Source organism: Marmota flaviventris, chromosome 5 (assembly GCF_047511675.1).
Source record: "Marmota flaviventris isolate mMarFla1 chromosome 5, mMarFla1.hap1, whole genome shotgun sequence".
In the NCBI taxonomy this organism is placed as follows: domain Eukaryota; kingdom Metazoa; phylum Chordata; class Mammalia; order Rodentia; family Sciuridae; genus Marmota; species Marmota flaviventris.
In genome coordinates, this window is record NC_092502.1 from 63,801,824 (window position 1) to 63,820,072 (window position 18,249).

An 18,249-nucleotide genomic window follows, 5' to 3' on the forward strand; every position below is an offset into this window, starting at 1 on the left:
TAAGTAATGATATATAAAACTGTTCGATTTTTAAGTATAAATAAAACCGAGGGATTCTGATTAGGAACACAGTACACTTCCTGATGGTGAGGCCTCAAAACCAAAAGTTGCCAAAATTTTCCAAACAAAAATCTTATTTTGAGGGGCTGGGGATGTGGCTCAAGCGGTAGCGCGCTCGCCTGGCATGCATGCGGCCCGGGTTCGGTCTTCAGCACCACATACAAACAAAGACGTTGTGTCCGCCAAAAATTAAAAAATAAATATTAAAAAATTCTCTCTCTCTCTCTCTCTCTCTCTCTCTCTCTCTCTCTCTCTTAAAAAAATCTTATTTTGAAGAAAAATTTGTAAGGCCTCAAGGGAAAAACCAATTTGTTTTTTGCAAAAAAAAAAAAAAAAACCTGTATGGATATACCAACTAGTTCTCAAAATCCGTTATCTGTTTTACAGGACAGAGAAAAGCTCATCCGTAGGAGAAAGCATAGAAGAAGTTCCAAGCCAATTAAGGTAATAAGAAAACTAGGTTATCAGGCATTTGCCACAAATAGCCAGAGAGGTGAGCTTACCAAGGAATATTCCTGCAAAAATGTGATAAATCAGATGTTCCTGAACTCAGCAAACCAGGAGCTTTATTTGCTGAAAGAAATTTCTTCTCTTGACATTTCTCAGAGTCTGAAAATAAACGTGTTTGCTTTAATATGACTTCTCTGAATGGAGAAGCCACTAAGTTCAATGTAGAAAGGCTTGCTTAACAAATTGAAAAGTTACAATCCAAGAACACACAAGATGTAGACATGCTTTGATGTCTCCCTCTGGATAATATCAGAGTTTCTGCTCATTCTATCAGTACATTTTCATTATTCACTTGAACAATAAATTTTATTGATAATGACATTCTTAATCCACCAGTATCAGGATGGCCTCTTAGTGCCCACAGAAGTCTTGTTATTTAGTTTGTTTGGTTTCAGTGTTTGTTTTTACTAAGTGCCTCATTTGATTTGGATATGGAATTAGATGGCCAGACTTAAGTTCTGATGATCCTCTTCATAAATGCCTAACTTTTTAAAGAATATTTTATTGACCCTAAGAAAAATGGTTTTTTTGTATGTTCTTACCTGTAAAATTAGGTTAGAGAAGGCATTATATATTGCATAATGTTAGCATTTAGATGCCTGGATTTTCAAAGTCCTGTGAGCACATTTTAAATACCAGAAAGAGTAAATTACATTAACTCTTCAAGATAAAAAGTGTAATGTAAAAGAGGCTATAATATTAATTAATACCCTTTGAATAAGTCAGAAATGAAATAACATGGGAGAAATATTCATTGCTACTGTTGTGCTTCTGCCTAATATTTTTCTCTCATCAAAGAAGCATTACAGGATGTCTCCCGTGCTCATCCACATGTATGTCGGCATGGTGTTTTGACATGCCAGCTTTCCCATGTGTAGTTGTGTCAGTCAACACATGCTTTCCCTCTGCTTAGAGGCCTGTTTTGGACCCATTCATTGGCTATGATGAGGACTCTATGGATTCAGAGACATCTTCCATGGCCTCCTTCAGAACAGACCGAACACCAGCTACTCCCGACGATGACCTCGATGAGGTAAGCTCTTCTGTTTCTCTAGTCTTGTGTGATGTTGTCACCAAATCTTTCCTTTAAGGGAAAGAAAAAAAATCACTTTTCATCTCCTTTATGACCCACACAGAGTGATCTCATAACAGTGACCATGTCTGAGACCACAGTTTGCCTTATTCCTTCTTGATAAGTAACATCATCTGTGTCATGTGAAACTTCTAGAAACTGCTCTGCAATTCAGCTCTATAAGTTGAAGACTTCTTTCAAAATAAAAGTTACTCTCCAACATCCTTCATCTAGGGAAATTGTGAGCCCACAAACAAGCTCAGGGGTTTTCTGTATAGAATCTAAGGCTCTCTGATCCACCCTCAACAGACCAATCTAGGTGGTTTCATTACAGTGAAGAATCCAGGACCCAAACACACATCCCTTGACTTGGGATCTGAGGGGTAAATATTCCCCAGTCTTCAATTTTCACAAAACTCCCTAGTGATTGTGTAAGTCCTGAAGTTTAGGACCTTGAGCTATAAACAGGGTTTTTTTTAGAATAATTTATCTGCAAAAGAAGTCATGGATATGAATTATTGAAAAGAAGTAAAATTTTGAGTATCATCTTACTTTGATTTAGATCCAAAATCCATGTACTTATTTGCATTTGGATCTAAGTTGTCTGATATCCAATCATAAATGGGTAATAATCAGAAATGAACAAGTGAGTAAATGCTTCTTTTTAAAATTCGTTTCTTACACATTTCTGCAATGTCTGTCTTGAGAGTATTACAGTACTTTTGTCCACATATACACTTGAGAATTAAAAATGAAATCAAACAGAATGTTAAATCAAACAACTTTCCTTCCCTATAAACAGTGGGTGAATGTTAGTTATTGCTTACCTGGAACACAGAACCTGAATTAACACAATCACTTTGGGCCTTTTTGTTGTTTGTTTGTATTTTAACCTCAAGAGTTTAGCAGCTGAAGAATCTGAGCTACGATTTCGACAATTGACAAAAGAATACCAGGCCCTCCAAAGAGCATATGCCCTGCTACAGGAGCAGACAGGAGGCATCATCGATGCTGAGCGAGAAGCCAAGGTTGGTGCTCCACTGCCCAGAGCGCTCTGAATTAGGTTGGAGAGGTTGCATCATGGATCTCAGCAACAGGAAAATGTCAGTCAGTAGCACCCTTCTCTCCTCCAAGGCTTTTGAACTGTTTTAATTTTTTTGTCAATACACCTTGGATCTAAAGACATTAAAAACAACCTAGATTGATGCTTTTGTTGAGTATGTAGTATCTCATTCTTGCCATCTGAAAACTTTGATTTTCAAAGCTAGACAATATTGGTTTTAATTTCTTGCAAAGAAAAAAAATAACTTTTATCTTTTTGGCCAGCTAGTTTCTTTTCTTTGTAAATAATTACATAATATTACACTGGACAGCTCACCGAGAATTTTCACAGACTCTATCTCACTTAATTCCAGTGAGAGCTCCCTAAGGCAGTTATTTTATAAAAAGGGAGTTTAAGACTCAGAAAGGTTAACTTAATTGCCCAAGTTCACACAGCTGGTAAATGGCAAAGCTGGGATATCACTCCTCTCTCTCTCTCTCTTTAGTTGTCAATGGACCTTTATTTATTTATTTATTTACTTACATGCAGTGCTGAGAATCAAACCCAGTGCCTTACACATGCTAGGCAAGTGCTCTGCCTCTGAGCCACAACCCCAGCCCTCCACCTCATATCTTCCTGGGTCAAATGTTCTTTCTCTTATATCATAAGTACCTCGTACAAGCCTATCTTGAAGGAAGGAAGAAAGGCAGGCAGGAAGGGAGGGGTGGGGTAAGGAAAAAAGGAAAAAAAATTAAAACATGCTACTGATATTTAACATTTATTGAGTGCTGACTGTGTTACAGACACTGTGTGGAGTACTCTACATGCATCTATGTAATCCTAAAAAACTCTATGAAAAAAAATCACTTAGTAGAAGTTAAATGTACCTAGTTTAAGTTAAATTATTTACCTTAGGTCACAAAGACATGAACCTAGCCTTCTGACTTCAAAGTTATAGTCATCACAGTATTCCTACCTCATAGACTGAGGGAGCGTTTGTATCCAGTGATTTTGTTTTTGAAGGGACTACAATATACTGAATTTTTTTTTTTTTTTTTTTTTGGTGCCAGGTATTGAACTCAGGGGCATTTAACCAAGGAGCCACATGTCCATTCCTTTTTTACATTTTATTTAGAGACAGGATCTTACTGAGTTGCTTAGGGCCTCACTAAGTTGCTGAGGCAGGCTTTGAACTCCCTCCTCAGCCACCCAGGCTGCTGGGGTTACAGGTGTGCGCTACTACGCCCGGCCAATATACTGGAGAGTACTGTAGCAACTGCTGTCAGTTGTTTAGAAGGAAAGATGGCTATTACAATTATATATGTTAAATGGTAGCATACACGTACATATACACATTTGAATACATAAGGGAGTAAGCATTTTTTTTTTTTTAATGAAACTTTGGCTTGGAACAGACAGGCAATCCTTCATTAGAAAGGGGTATACCTGTATGCCATCATGTATTTGCCTCAAAACTGTAATATTTGTGTTTTTCACTATCAGTATTTACTGAGCATTGTTACTGACACAGGAAAGGGTAGTTAAAATATTAGGATTTGGATTTAGATTTAGGTACAAAGTTGTCTTTGTAAGAATGGGTAGATGTGGACATGCAAAATGGGCCAAGGCTTTCCAGAAACAGAACTCATTCAAATGCAGAAGTGGCAAGTTAGAAACTAGGATTTAGGAAACAAGAATGTCACCAGCAGGTAAGGGGTAGACTCCATGCTGAGGAGGAGTAGGAAAACATGGGCTTTTTTTGATTGCCATGCTAAAGGGCTTGGACACTAACCTGATGATAAAGGGAGCCACAGAGGGTTTTAAGCAGAATTTAAATCATGGAGGCAGTTTAGAAAGATGTTTCCTACTTTTGTCCTAGAGGACAAAAAAAAAAAAAAAAAAAAAAAACACATGCCCATTCCTTTTTTACATTTTATTTAGAGACAGGATCTTACTGAGTTGCTTAGGGCCTCACTAAGTTGCTGAGGCAGGCTTTGAACTCCCTCCTCAGCGACCCAAGCTGCTGGGGTTATAGGTGTGCACTACCACGCCTGGCCAGAGTTCTTTTTTCTCTCTCATCTTTGTTGTTTGTTGAATAACTCATGAAGGAACAGGAGAGAAAGAAAAATGTCACATTGATGTAGGATAGAAGAGGCTAGACACCTGAGCAATTTTTAGGAAGCAGAATTATCTAGCTGCAGCAGTCCAGAGTATCTATCACCTAAAAATCTCTGGACCCTGAGTCTGGAAATTCTTTTAGATTTATACTCAGTGGGGTGGTGACATGTTAGTAGGTGGGTATATAACAGTTACTCTTTGTCCCGTATTTTTAGGCTAGACAGGTTTTATGATTTTTTTTTTTTCCTGCAACCCTAACCCTAGCCCTAACCCTACAAAGCACAGTGTCCTCTGCAGAAGTTATTACTGATATCCTGTGTAAAAATCTTTCTGATGAGAAGAGAACCTTAATTATGGTGTTGGGGGGGTGTCCTTGGAGAAGCTTATATATTACAAATATCATAGGGGGGTCTCTTTGGTAGGGGTACTGGCCATTTTGCTTGTTGAGTTCTGGAATTTTCATTTTCACCAGGCTCAAGAGCAGCTCCAAGCAGAGGTGCTGAGGTATAAAGCCAAAATCGAAGATCTGGAAGCAACGCTGGCTCAGAAAGGGCAGGTAGGCATGCGGTTGCTACCTCCTCTGCAGATGCGGAATTCAATCTGACCCTCCTCCAGCTCACTCCATGCATGGGCCAAACCAAGAACACACCTTGGCTCTCCACAGTGACCTTTCTCAAATTGTGTCAGAATGTTCACTCTGTATTTCTGTCCCTGGTGTTTTGCTGGCCAGAGTGTGAAACCAGCCACAACTGGGAATGAGGTGGGGTGAGAGAGAAGAGGCCAGAGGAAGAGGAACCCCATACAAATAGCCTAGAGTTTTCACAAGCTGCTAAGACTAAGACCCACCCGACCCTCAGCTGCATTCTTTGCCTCTATGCTACATCTATGGTTCTGCATTTTAATGTTTCCATTCATATGTATCTAGCCTGTGTGCATTCTGACCCTTTTCACTTTTTGCCTGTGTGGTCACTTCTGAGTCCCCAGAAGGCTGGTCCTGGATTATTCAGACTGAAAAAGGTAGAGGTAGCCAGTGAGAGGGAAAGGGGGTGAAATCTTCCTGGCAACTTTGGCCCCAATGTCTTTGAAGAAGGAGCTGGCAGGGGTGGGTGTCACTTACCAGCTGTTGGTAGGCAAAAGCACCAGGTAGAGAGAAGACAGCTCTGGCCAAGTGGTTTGCGGACACGTGCTCTTTCGTGCCACTCTGAAATGCTGACTGCGCGATATTCTTTGTCAAACAGGATTCACACTGGGTAGAAGATAAACAACTTTTCATTAAGAGAAACCAGGAGCTTTTAGAAAAGGTATGTTGGGCGCAACACCCTAGTGGGGCAGAGGAGAAAATGACAAGAGATCCAGGAGCAGCAGGGGGTGCTCTCAGGAGTGGCACAGGGGCCAGGGAAGGGGAGGCTTTTCCGGTGCTGCTCTATTCTCTGCTGCGTGCTCAATTGCATCCCTGTCACCACCATCACCATCAGTTAAGTGGCACGTGTGCATGGCTCCACGCTGCGCGTCCTACAGACTTGAAGGGTGTGATCCCTACAACTCGCTGATCTGTTAACCATGTATATATATATATATTGTACACATATACTGTACACAGATATATATATGTACACACGTACACATCCTATGTGGTTGTCCACCTACCAAAAAAAAAAAAAAAAACGCAGCTCCTACTATAAATATTGTTTTGTGCAAGGAAATGAACATGACTCTTAAGACTATGAGGCAACTCAGCAGATTTGTGTTCTCACATTTAACCTTTTTCATTAAGCTTGACTGTTTTTTTTTTTCTTGTTTCTTGTTTCTTTTCTTTTCTCAAATTGAACCCAGAAGTGCTCAACCACTGAGCCACTTCCCCAGCCTTGTTTTGTGTTTTATTTTTTGTTTTTTTTTTTTTTTTTTTGCTTAGAGCCTCACTAAATCACTGAGGCTGGCTGCAAACTTGAGATTCTCCTGCCTCCTGGGCCCCTGGGATTATAGGCATGTGCTATCATGAGTGGCTCTTTTTTCTTTTCTTAAGAATTTTTTTTTTTAAAGATGCATCCAAAGCAAAACAGCACGTCCAGGAAAATTGGTCAACAAAGTGAGATACAAAAGCATGATTTCAAGCCAGTATATGTAATTCATTTTGGCTGCCCAAACATTGGCTTTTGATTTGAGGCAATTTTACATTAACAGAGAATGATTTAAGTTCAAAGACAACTTTCTCTTTACTATTTACCTTCTACAAATTTAATCAAGGATAAAAAAATTTTTAAAAAACTTATATTATCCTTGATAGAAACAGAATTTGAAAGCTTATTTGAGTAATGAAAATAATTCACTTAATTCACTGGATTAGTCCAGAATTATGTAAAAATCATTTTGTAGATTGTTTCTACCAGCATTTTCTGCCTTTGACAAGTCATAAAAACTAAGCACAATACCCTGGTCAGCATGGGAAGGAAGAAACAGATGCATGTCTCCTCTCCCCCAGCCTCTAGCCCTGCAAGGTCTTATTTCCTGCATGATGTAAGACAGAGCTGAGATATAGAGGGTGTGTAGGTATCCAAAATCGAGAACTGGTGCTCTTGGGAAGGTTGAGTGTTCCTATAAGAAACCTCGTTGTCCTTAGTGCCAGCCCATGAACTCAACTCTGTGGACAGCTGATCTAATTGTTTCACTAACTACCAGGACCAGCAAATATCCCATTACTGACCCAATTCAAGATTTCAGAATGTAGAATCTCCTTTACAGTCTGAGTCAATTTCTAGAGATATCTGAAAGTTCATTGAACCACTGAGATCTAGAGTTAAAAAAATAAAAAATTGAGTTAAGGGCTGGGATATAGCTCAGTGCTGGAGCACTTGTATAATATTTGTGAAAGCCTGGTTTACATCCCCAGCACTGCAAGAAGAGAAGAAGAAAAAACTTGAGTTGATTACATTAATTCATATCCCATAATTTCACCACCTTTCCTTTCCTATTAATTTCAGAGATGTCTAATAATAAGTGTTATTTCATTTTTATAATGAAAAATTATTCCCATTATTTCTTAAATCTGATTTCCTTTAGGTTTTTTTTTTGTTGTTGTTGTTGTTTGTTTTTTTTTTTTTTAATTTGGTCCAAAAGAAGAAATTTTGAGCTCTGGCTTCTAAGAATAAATTTAAAAGTAAATATTTTTAACTTTAAAAGTATATGTTTGGGTGAGTAAGATTCATTCTGTGATAAAAAGAAATGGACTCTGGGTAAGAAAGTCCTATAGGAAAACAGAAAGAAGAGGTGTCACTTCCAAATGGGTAGACTCCCCCCACCCCAGGAAAGTTCTTATGGACCTCAGAGCTTGGTGCCCAAGAAATGTAGGGTTTTGTCTGTAAAAAAGGAGATAGGGAAGTGCTTTTCAGAAAGAAAAGACAGAGTTCTAGAAGAATCACTTCATCTGGGTAGATTGAGGTTGTCAGATTCTAGTGTGTATGTGGTTGGTCACGTGAGTACATAGAGGATTTTTAGGAATGATACTGATACATTTAAAACTGGATTTAAAGTTAGATGGTGAACAGATTACTAAAGTATTTGAATTTCATAATTAGGAGTTTGCCCTTATTCTGTAGGTAATTGGAATTTAGTGAAGTTTTGTATAAGATAAATGTTGTTTTTAAAAAATTATTTTACATTTCAAAACCCTTAAGAGCATAAATGTCAAATATTATCACCACAAAAATGTCAAGTATTTTAGGTTCTGGATGAATTAACTGGCTTGACTTAATTATGTCACATATATTCACAAATTATAACATCACTTTTACCCTATAAATCTATACAATTATAAATTGTCCATTTACAATAAAATATACTTCCCTGACAAGTGGTATCTCCAGAATTGAGAGGTGTCGATACCCCTTATAGAAATTCTTGACTTTGTTCTACTCCACTATGTCTGTCCCACAAGAGCATATGAGTAGCTCACATTTACTATTCACAGGAGCCTTGGACTTTATTTCCCAAAACAGAGATTTCTTCTATCATTTTTCTCTATGACTCAGACATCTTAGCTGGAGGATAACTAAAAGGAAAACCAAAAACTATTTTATTCGCATCTTCTTGGGAATTTTTTCATGGCCTAGATGATTGATTCACCAAGGGAGTTAACACTAGCCATGCTTGCTTTGCAAAGTTGTAGTTGCTTTTTACAATGCTCACCTAACTTCAGGATTTACTTTATTAGATAGAAAAACAAGAGGCAGAAAATCACCGGCTACAACAGGAACTACAGGATGCCAGAGACCAGAATGAGCTGCTGGAGTTTCGAAACCTAGAACTAGAAGTAAGGAGATGATGATGATGGTGATGATGATGATAAAACCCACTGAGCACCTTGGATAGGGGCTGAAAGAAGCATTTCAAATTCATACTCTCACATGGACCTCACAATCACTCTCCAGATCTTATCACCAAGGCAACTAAAATTAAGTCCCCCAAGTCCCCCAGGCTGTGAGTGGTAAAACCTTGAGGCAAATCAGAACTGTGTGCTCACATTCAAAAACAGGTGCTTTTCAAACACCTATGCCTTTATACACAAGTCTGATGATTTTTAAATAATTTAAATAATAAATTTAAACCTCATTATGACTTCATTGCTTTTCAATAATATCCATCTTTCATTGAATCTTGACTCCGAAATGTCACTTCAAGAATTATATTTCAAAATATGTTAGAGAAAATACTTTAGTTAAATTTGAATTGCTAAATAAACTTATTAGTCTATAAAACATTTATGCAAAAGTATACTAAGAAGCAAGGTAACATGTTTTAGGAAATACTTGATTAAGTGGGGGAAATTCAGATGTTTGACTTTGGGTTTTTTTTTTTAAATACAACATAAATCAAATCAGATTTTGATTGTATCATGCAAAATTTGGCTTATGGTCAAGTTGAATATGTTAATATGTAAAATTGCAAGGAAAATTACTGTATTATTTTTCTGTTATTTTACCAGTGATTTCTTCTTGAGGTTATTTCAAATTAGACCTGGATTAAAAGTTAGTAGTTTATATCCTTCAGGAAAGAAGAGTTAGGCATCTTTTACATCTACAGATCTCACTCAAAATGATTGAGTGGATTGAAAAGGCTATTTGCTACCATAAACTTCCTTGCAAGGCCACTCTTCGATATCTGAAAGTTCTAAATATTTATACAGTTGAAACAGGAACTTCGCTTTCTGCATTTCTCTAATAAAAATATTTGCAAGAATGAATGTCACTATCTATCCATTTTTCTCCCATTTCACTTAGTTGACTGGTCAGTTTTTTTCTATTAAATTTAAGCATGAACACCTGGAGTTTAATTTTTTGGGTGGGGAGGGCAATAGACATATTGATACACTGCTGAAATTGCATAAAGAGACAACTGGTTTAGTGTTTAATCAGTTGCTCCTTATTTTAAAAATTCTCACATATTCTTTGCTGTATTTCAAGGAGAGAGAGAGGCGATCCCCTCCATTTAATCTACAAATCCACCCATTCTCAGATGGTGTGAGCGCTCTACAGATCTACTGTATGAAAGAAGGTGTCAAGGTAGGCACACATGAAATTTTTTGTTTTTAGAAATTAGAAAAACTGAGAATTGGAAAAGGGGAAATTGTTCATGATTGTTTTGTTTTTCAATCACTGAATACAAACCATGTAGGAATTGCAAATAGTCACATCTGTTGGAAAAATCAATAAGAATATAAATGTGTCACACATACATGAACAGTAAGGACACAGGCAGTCATAATTATTCAGAACAGAGCAGTTCTGTTCTAATATCTTATTTATTAAGATAATTAGCCTTAATTAATGAGGGGAAATGTGAAAGTAAGTCAATACTTCACGTAGCATATATCAAGACTGAAATGTAGCTCTGTGGTAGCGCTTGCTCAGCATGTGCAAGGTTAAGGGTTCCATTCCCAGCATTGCAAAAATTAAAAATTTTAAAAATGAGAGAGAGAGAGAAGCATATTGCAAGTCTGCAGATAAAAATGTATCTGATGAGCCCCTTTGTTGTGACTTTCTAGGTGCTGTGGAATTCATTATTATGGGATTTGGGAATTAGAAGACATCTTTGAAATCATCTAGTTTGCTTGATATATTTAATTTAGAGAGGATTTCCACTTTGGAAGTGCTTCAGTTTTATAACATGTCACTTATTTAATAAAATAAAATCTACCCTTAGTGTTAACGGAATAAGGTGAAATTGAAGTATCTGCATTTCCCAGAAAATGTATTGTCCTTCCGTGTAATGAAATTGCACTGTGAGTTTCTCTTCCCGAGCTGCAGCTGTTGTGCCTCCTGCTAGTCCTGGTCTCTCTTTTACCCTCTGCATGGCCAGACTGCTCCTACTCTGAGCTGCCAAACATGCCTGCTTCAGTTGCCTTCTCTCTTCCTATCACATAGAGATAGACTTTGCCTTTCCTGGTGGCAGGGCTCTGCTGTGCTGTTGTTTGAACATGAATAGGAGGAGGGAGTGGTATAACGAGGTTAAAAAAAAAGTGGGATATAAATTAGTCAATAAAATTGTGCATCCTTGGCTTCCATCACTTCAACCACTTCATAGTGTTTAAACTTCTGGCCTTTTTCCTAGGTTACATGAAAATTTGTAAATTAATCTAACCATATAAAAAAAAAGGAATTGCTTTGTAGTTTTCTACACTGACAGTCAAAATTAACCAAACCAGGATTCCTTTAATTAGAACAAAATCGATTCTTTATATTACCTTTTTTGATGCCTGAAACATATCATAATTGGAAAAAAATTGGCAATTATAAGAATAAAAGTTAATACCCCTAGTCCGTACTTCATGCTAGACTCTCACACAGCCTCATTCTGTACACCACCCTATGAGGTAGATATTTATTATCTCTGTTCTGCATCTGAGACAGCTGAGAATGAACTGTTAAGTAGAATTCCCAAGTTCATACGGCTGTTAAGAAGCAAGAGTGGAAACTCAAAACAAGGTATGCCTCATGGAAGACAGCCCACAGACATAATGGCCCTAAAACGACTTCACTGAATTGGTGACTGGCACTGGTAGATTGGGAAGCCACATTCATCTCTTTGACTTCAGTGCATCTTCTTGATTTTGCAGGATGTGAACATCCCTGATCTCATAAAGCAGCTTGATATCTTGGGCGATAATGGGGTAAGTAATGAATTGATTAAGTATGATAAAGATATGAATGTGCCTAAACAAGAGATAAGAAATACTTACCAGTATATCATGTACATGAAATAATAGCAAGTGAGACAACATTTTCACTTACAGATGTAGCTCCCTTGGGAGATTCTACAATTTATTAAACAACTTTGCCAAAGGGGATGTTAGGATCTGTAGGAGGTAGTAGCAGAAATGGGACCTGGTAGAGTGCTTTTCATGGGCAGGTTTCAGATCTGAATGCTGACCACATCTGCAGTCATTAAGGCTAATTACCATCTGACTGTTGCTCAGAGGCATCCAGTATAAAATTAATCAGTCAGGCATTTGCAAATGCTGCTAAATACTAGGGTTGCTGGCAGCTCCATAAAAACGAAGCAGAAAGCTATAATCCTTTTTCTTTCTAAAAACTCCTTCTAGACAGGGTCGAGGCATATTAATTCAGTGGGGGATCATTCATTGTGATACTAGCTGAATGAAGTATGCAAGTTCAAGCAGTCACTGTTTATTCTGAAAAATTATCAAAGGAGAAAACAAAATCTACGGAATCACATCAAAACAGCTATGAAGAGTGTTCTTTATTTTATTTGATTTCTGTTTTTCTCATAAAATAGCTATTAATGAAGTATCCTTGCAGTGACACAAAATCAAATCAGAATTAGGGAAATGTAAAAAAAAAAAAAAAGAAAAGAAATCACACTTGATATTCCTCTTTCAGGTTTTGGATTAACTACTGGGAATTATTACTAAGCAATAGGAATTTGTTAAGCTTTTGTGCATACATAAAGAGTAGCATCTATGGCATTAGTTATTTTCTGTAGTATAAAAATAAATATATTCAGCTTATTGCCTTTCTCTTTTATTTTTCACAGAATTTAAGAAATGAAGAACAAGTGGCCATCATTCAGGCCAGTACTGTGCTGTCCCTAGCAGAGAAGGTAGGTAATAAGTCCTATTAACATATCATCATCTCCATGTCTGGTTTAACATCTAAAGAATAGGGTAGAATATGGAGGACATTCCCTTTGCACAGGACTTTGCATTAATGAATATGTAATAAATGTGACCCAACTCAGATTGAATGAGAATATAAAATATGAGTGTGTGTGTGTGTATGTGTGTGTGTGTATAAATTTTTTTTTAAGTATACACACTGATTTAGGATAATTTTAACCTTGAAGTCCCTATAAAGTATATAATTCTTGGGGCTAGGATGGTGGCTCAGTGGTGGAGCACTGGACTAGTGTGTGTAAGGCACTGGGTTCAATTCTCATTACCACATAAAAATAAATAAATAAAGGTATTGTGTCCATCTACAGCTAAAAAATTGATAATATTTTAAAAAACGTATATTGTTCTTAAAAAGGGGAACTTCTGGGCTACATTGTTCAATCCATCCTAACCAAGCTGGGAAGCCAGTAAAGAAGGATTTTGTTGAGAGGAGGTAACCTGGAGCACCATTCTTGTCACATTCTTCCTTGGGTGTACACATACATATTGTTCTCCATTGATTCTGTAGCTTGGCGAGGGTTCACTGCAGTCCCATTCAGAAAGCCCTGTGTAGGGACTGTCAGGAGAAAAGCAACACTGGTGTGCTCTTGCCCCCTTGTGTCCAACCATGGTAAGTGGCAAGGAAAGAAAGAAATGGAGAAGCCAGATAACTGGTTGTGTTCAGTGCACCTCGGTACAAATGCATACTTGAGAGTCACGTGCACGCCTTTGGGTAAAATTAGAGTTGTACTGTATACATTTACTGAGATGCTTTTTAAGTTCTGAGATGCAGAAAAATCTGTTGGAGATTAAATGAAGCCAAGCACATATAGACAGCTTTCTGTAATCTGAAATGAGGGAATTCTACAGGTCAAAATATGTTACTCCAGGGGCTGGGACTATATAGCTGATTGGTAGAGCACTTGCATAGCACAGGTAAGGCACTGGGTTCAATCTTCAGCACCACATAAAAAAGTAAACAAATAAAGTTATAATTTTTTTTTAATATGTTACTCCAAATAGTGACACAGAAGGGAAAAGGTAGATGGGGGAAGGGAAGAGCAAGAAAGAAGTTTTTTTACAAAATAAAAAGGATACTTAAGAAATATTAAATTCTCCTTTATTAATCCTGATGTAGGGAAACCAAGTGTTGTGGGGGTTTTTTGTTTTTGTTTTTAAAGACATTTATTTTGGCTAAGCAGATTGGCACATGCCTGTAATCCCAGCAACTTGGGAGGCTGAGGAAGGAGGAGCACAATTGTGTTCAAAGCCAGCCTCAGCAACTTAGTGAGACCATGTCTCAAAATAAAATATAAAAAAGGCTGGGAATGTGGCTCAGTGGCTGAGCAAAAAAAAAAAAAAAAGACATTTCACTGACCACTGGAGAAATTTTAATATGGACCAAGTATCAGATAATGAGATAAATTAATGTTAATTCTGCAAAATATGAAAATGGCCTTGTGATTTCTTTTCTTTCTTTTTTTTTTTTTTTTTGGTCTTTTTAAGGCTTTATTTGAAAGAAGTGCATGTTGGAGTGCTTACATGTGAAATGATGTGAAAGCTGTGCTTTGCTCTTTTAAAATCTGCTTCCCTCACAGTTTACTTACTAACCCAACGGCTTCCCTCTCCTTTCTCCAGCAGATTAGTAGCAGCACATTGTCCCTAACCCAAAATCCAGGTCCAGTATCCAAAATTTGACAAGGGGACCCCCTGGGATTTGACTTACTGCTTACTTTTCCAGCACCTCTTCTTCACTTGCTCCCTTTCTTCCTCCATCTCTGTCTCTATTCCTAGTTCCTTTACCCCATTCTTCTTACCTAGAAGATGCTCCCATCTTCCCATTTTCTCTCTGTCTGGCTAAATTTTTGTATGTATATGGGATGCTAGGAATTGAACCCAGGGTCTGGCACATGCTAGGCAGGCACTCTACCACTGAGATACATCCTCAGCCCTTTTTTAGAATTTGAAATATGTTCTCACTAAGATGTCCAGGCTGGCCTTGAACTTACCATCCTGCTGCTCCAGCCTGGGATTACAGGCATGTGCCTTCCTGGCTAAATCCTAATAAGAAGGCTTCCCCAGGCAGGGCTTTGCTCTCACCATGTTCTCAGTGTTTTCACACTGGCCTGTGCTTTGCTCCTGGAATTTTAACCTTTGCATTGCACCTTCCCATTTACTTTTTCCTTTTGCTATCCTTCCCCATTTATCTGCCACTGGACTCTAAGCCCTATGAGGTCAAAGATGGTGTCCTTTCTCCCTCCCCTTTCCCCTCCAAGCTTTCCAACCAGAACAGCAGGTGAATAGGTGATCAGTAAGTGTTCACTGAAGAAGTAAACACATGAATTTGTGAATGCTCACAGGATACAGTTCCTGTGACCCAAAGGGAGAAAACATAATCGTCCTGCCAGTTCTAAGTATTTATTTAGTAATGGTAGAGAGTCTCATGAAGTTGAGTTGTGATGGACTGCAATTCTTTAGTGCAAGAAAAACTGCCTTGAAAACTACCAAGAAAATGGGCGGGGGGTAATTCTATGAAAGGTATAGACTAGAGAGATGAAAAGAAAAATGACCTTGTGTGCTTCATATTTATTTAGATTCAACAATCTAAATCCATTGATTCCCTGTGTGAGTGTGGTGCAAAGTACATTCAAACATAATGAACACTTGCAGTGTGTCTCTTTTGAGCATTAACTGTTGACTCTAAGCATTATTATCATTCAATTTTACAAAGAGAATCTGAAGCACAGAGAAGGTAGGTCTTCTTCTGTGTGACTGCACAAGGTCACACAGCTAGAAGTTGATTAGATTCAGAGTCAAGGCCCAAACTCCATAATCTTAATGTTGATCAAACTCCTCATCAGGCATCATATTAAAAGCAGGCAGTAGACTGTGCCGAGCACATGGGAGCTGAGTTATTAGCACTGTGGTGAATTGGTGCATGCCTCCACTTACCTCCTTTGCAAGTCAGGTGTCTGTGGGGTTCAGTTGAACAAACACAGAGTGATGGTATGAGCTGAGCACTGGGTTAGAAACTGAGGAACCAGATGAATAAGACATAATCTGCCCTAACGTGCTCATACTCGATGCAACTGCTTTTTGGAGCAGATCTTTGCATTTCACAGATCACAGTCACTTCCTACTTTGGGGGACTCACAGATAAGATTCTACTCCCAAGTATTTCTGAATGTCAGCCTTGAGTTTTCTGAAACCATGAATTTGAATAGCATTGTACTATATGGAAGTTCTATCTTTAAAATTAAAATATAATAATAATGAGTTTACATGAGAGAACGCAGACCAGGTACTGCAGTAAACACTGTACATATGTTATCTCATTGTTTCTCACAACCAGTCTACATATGTCTCTATTTTAACTTTATGCATGAGGAAACCAAGACTGAGGGTATTCAGTAACTTGTCCTGGAGTGCACAGATTGTAAGGGGCAGGACCCAACATAAGGATCTATGCTAAAGCACATAATTAAAGATTCACAGTACTCTCAAAAACCTGATTTAAAAAAAAGAACTTGCTTCTCTATAACAAATGAGCCATAAGCAAAAAGAAATATTTTAGTAAAACTCAACAGTATAAAATAAACTGTGGCTTTGAAATTTTTTTCAAGAAGAAGCCACATGTATGTACAAAGAATGTGGAGAGAATCTTTCCAGCCTATAGGGAAAGAAACACCACCAAAGGGTGCTGAACATGATGTCTGTCTGTAAACACTAAGGCTCTACTATGCTGAAGTGCTCTGTCTACCACATAATGTACCTGGTGGAGAAGAACACGAGTAAATGCAGCACTTGATGAATAGTGCTTTACGTGGATTTTCTTTCTTTAACCTTCAGATTACTATTAACCCACTATATAGATAAGAAACTTGAAACAGAGAGGTCAGGTTAGCTTTTAACACCACACAGACATGAAAAACTAGAAAGCTAGGGTAGTCTCCCTGCAGAGTCCACACACTTAACCATTAAGCCCAGTTGCCTTTCTAACACATCAGCTGTTGGTTAACTTGATAGAGACCCATTATAATAAACCATATACGTGGTACGCTCACAGTGTATTAGTCATAGTTTAAAATCATTCAGGGTATTTTTCAATGCTAACATCAATACCATATAACATAATTATATGTTCTGAACACTAGGAAGATAAGTCCTTTATATGTGATTTATTAGAAATGCCTCCACTTAAAAATAATTCTTTATCACTTTGCTCTAATCAGTTATTCCTACTACAAAATCACTATTACTTATTATCTATCCTTCCTCCAACCTGGATATAGTGTCCTTTCTGCTGGGGATTTCCTTTGCAAATTTCCCCCAGGTGTCTTTCACTCTTACTTTAGACCTCAGTGCAATTGCCACTTCCAGGAGAGCCTCCCAAGGTGTCCTCCAGTGGGAGCAAAAGCCTGGTTGGTCTTGTTCACCATTGCAGCCCTAGCACTAAGCATAGTGCCTGACGAGAGACAGATGTCAGTGAAGGCATTTGTTGAATTAAATACGCATGGAAGACTCTAGCCTTATATCTGAACCAAGAGAAAAGAAAATGCATTAAGTTTTCACTAGAGTTCTCAGCCTGCTAAGATCTAAAGTGGGGAGACTGAGGAATGAGGAACCCATTAACAGCCTGCAAGGTGCATGCCAGATCACTCAGACATGTCAGATGTTTTGTCTTGTTAATCCCTAGTGGATCCAGCAGATTGAAGGAGCAGAGGCTGCCCTACACCAGAAAATGATGGAATTGGAAAGTGACATGGTGAGTGCAAAGACAAAGTACCATGAAAATTAGCAAACATTTATAAGGCAAATGGAAAATGAAAGTTGCCTCTTTGGTTTGATCCAGCACTGATGGAAGTTTGTAATTTCCCTGTTTGCATACAAACTGTGGAATAAAATTTGAGAAGTATTCAACAATTTCAAGTTATATTCTCCAAAAAGAGCAGTTTACGTATTTTGGTGATATTTACAAAACTAAAGCTGCAGAAAATTGAATAAGGTGTTTTCTTTTTTGGGCTAATTTCTTTGCTGCATAGAATTATCAAGTAAAAATTATAGAAATGGTGACTGAAAGTCTGATGGCTTAAATTCCCAAGCCACCTCACATCTGTTTGGATGATTATTATTTAAAAAAAAATAGAAATCAACAAGTGTTGGAAAAAATTATGGAGAAATCAGATTCCTTATACACTATTGGGAAAGGTGCAGCCCCTCTGGAAAACAGTATGCTGATTACCCCCAAAAATTCAAAACAGAATTATCATACAATCCAGAAAT

The 18,249-nt window shown here is 37.8% G+C and overlaps 1 protein-coding gene across 1 annotated transcript in view; it reads left to right on the plus strand.

The window, feature by feature from the left end:
• Nucleotides 1–18,249, plus strand: part of Jakmip2 (janus kinase and microtubule interacting protein 2) — a 157,207-nt gene that overhangs the window by 114,895 nt on the left and 24,063 nt on the right. The window contains exons 8-17 of the mRNA XM_027927886.2: nucleotides 448–504; nucleotides 1,484–1,603; nucleotides 2,542–2,670; nucleotides 5,275–5,358; nucleotides 6,041–6,103; nucleotides 9,010–9,108; nucleotides 10,259–10,357; nucleotides 11,911–11,964; nucleotides 12,849–12,914; nucleotides 17,663–17,731. Coding sequence (XP_027783687.1) covers nucleotides 448–504; nucleotides 1,484–1,603; nucleotides 2,542–2,670; nucleotides 5,275–5,358; nucleotides 6,041–6,103; nucleotides 9,010–9,108; nucleotides 10,259–10,357; nucleotides 11,911–11,964; nucleotides 12,849–12,914; nucleotides 17,663–17,731 — 840 coding nt within the window. The remainder of the gene's footprint in view (nucleotides 1–447; nucleotides 505–1,483; nucleotides 1,604–2,541; nucleotides 2,671–5,274; nucleotides 5,359–6,040; nucleotides 6,104–9,009; nucleotides 9,109–10,258; nucleotides 10,358–11,910; nucleotides 11,965–12,848; nucleotides 12,915–17,662; nucleotides 17,732–18,249) is intronic.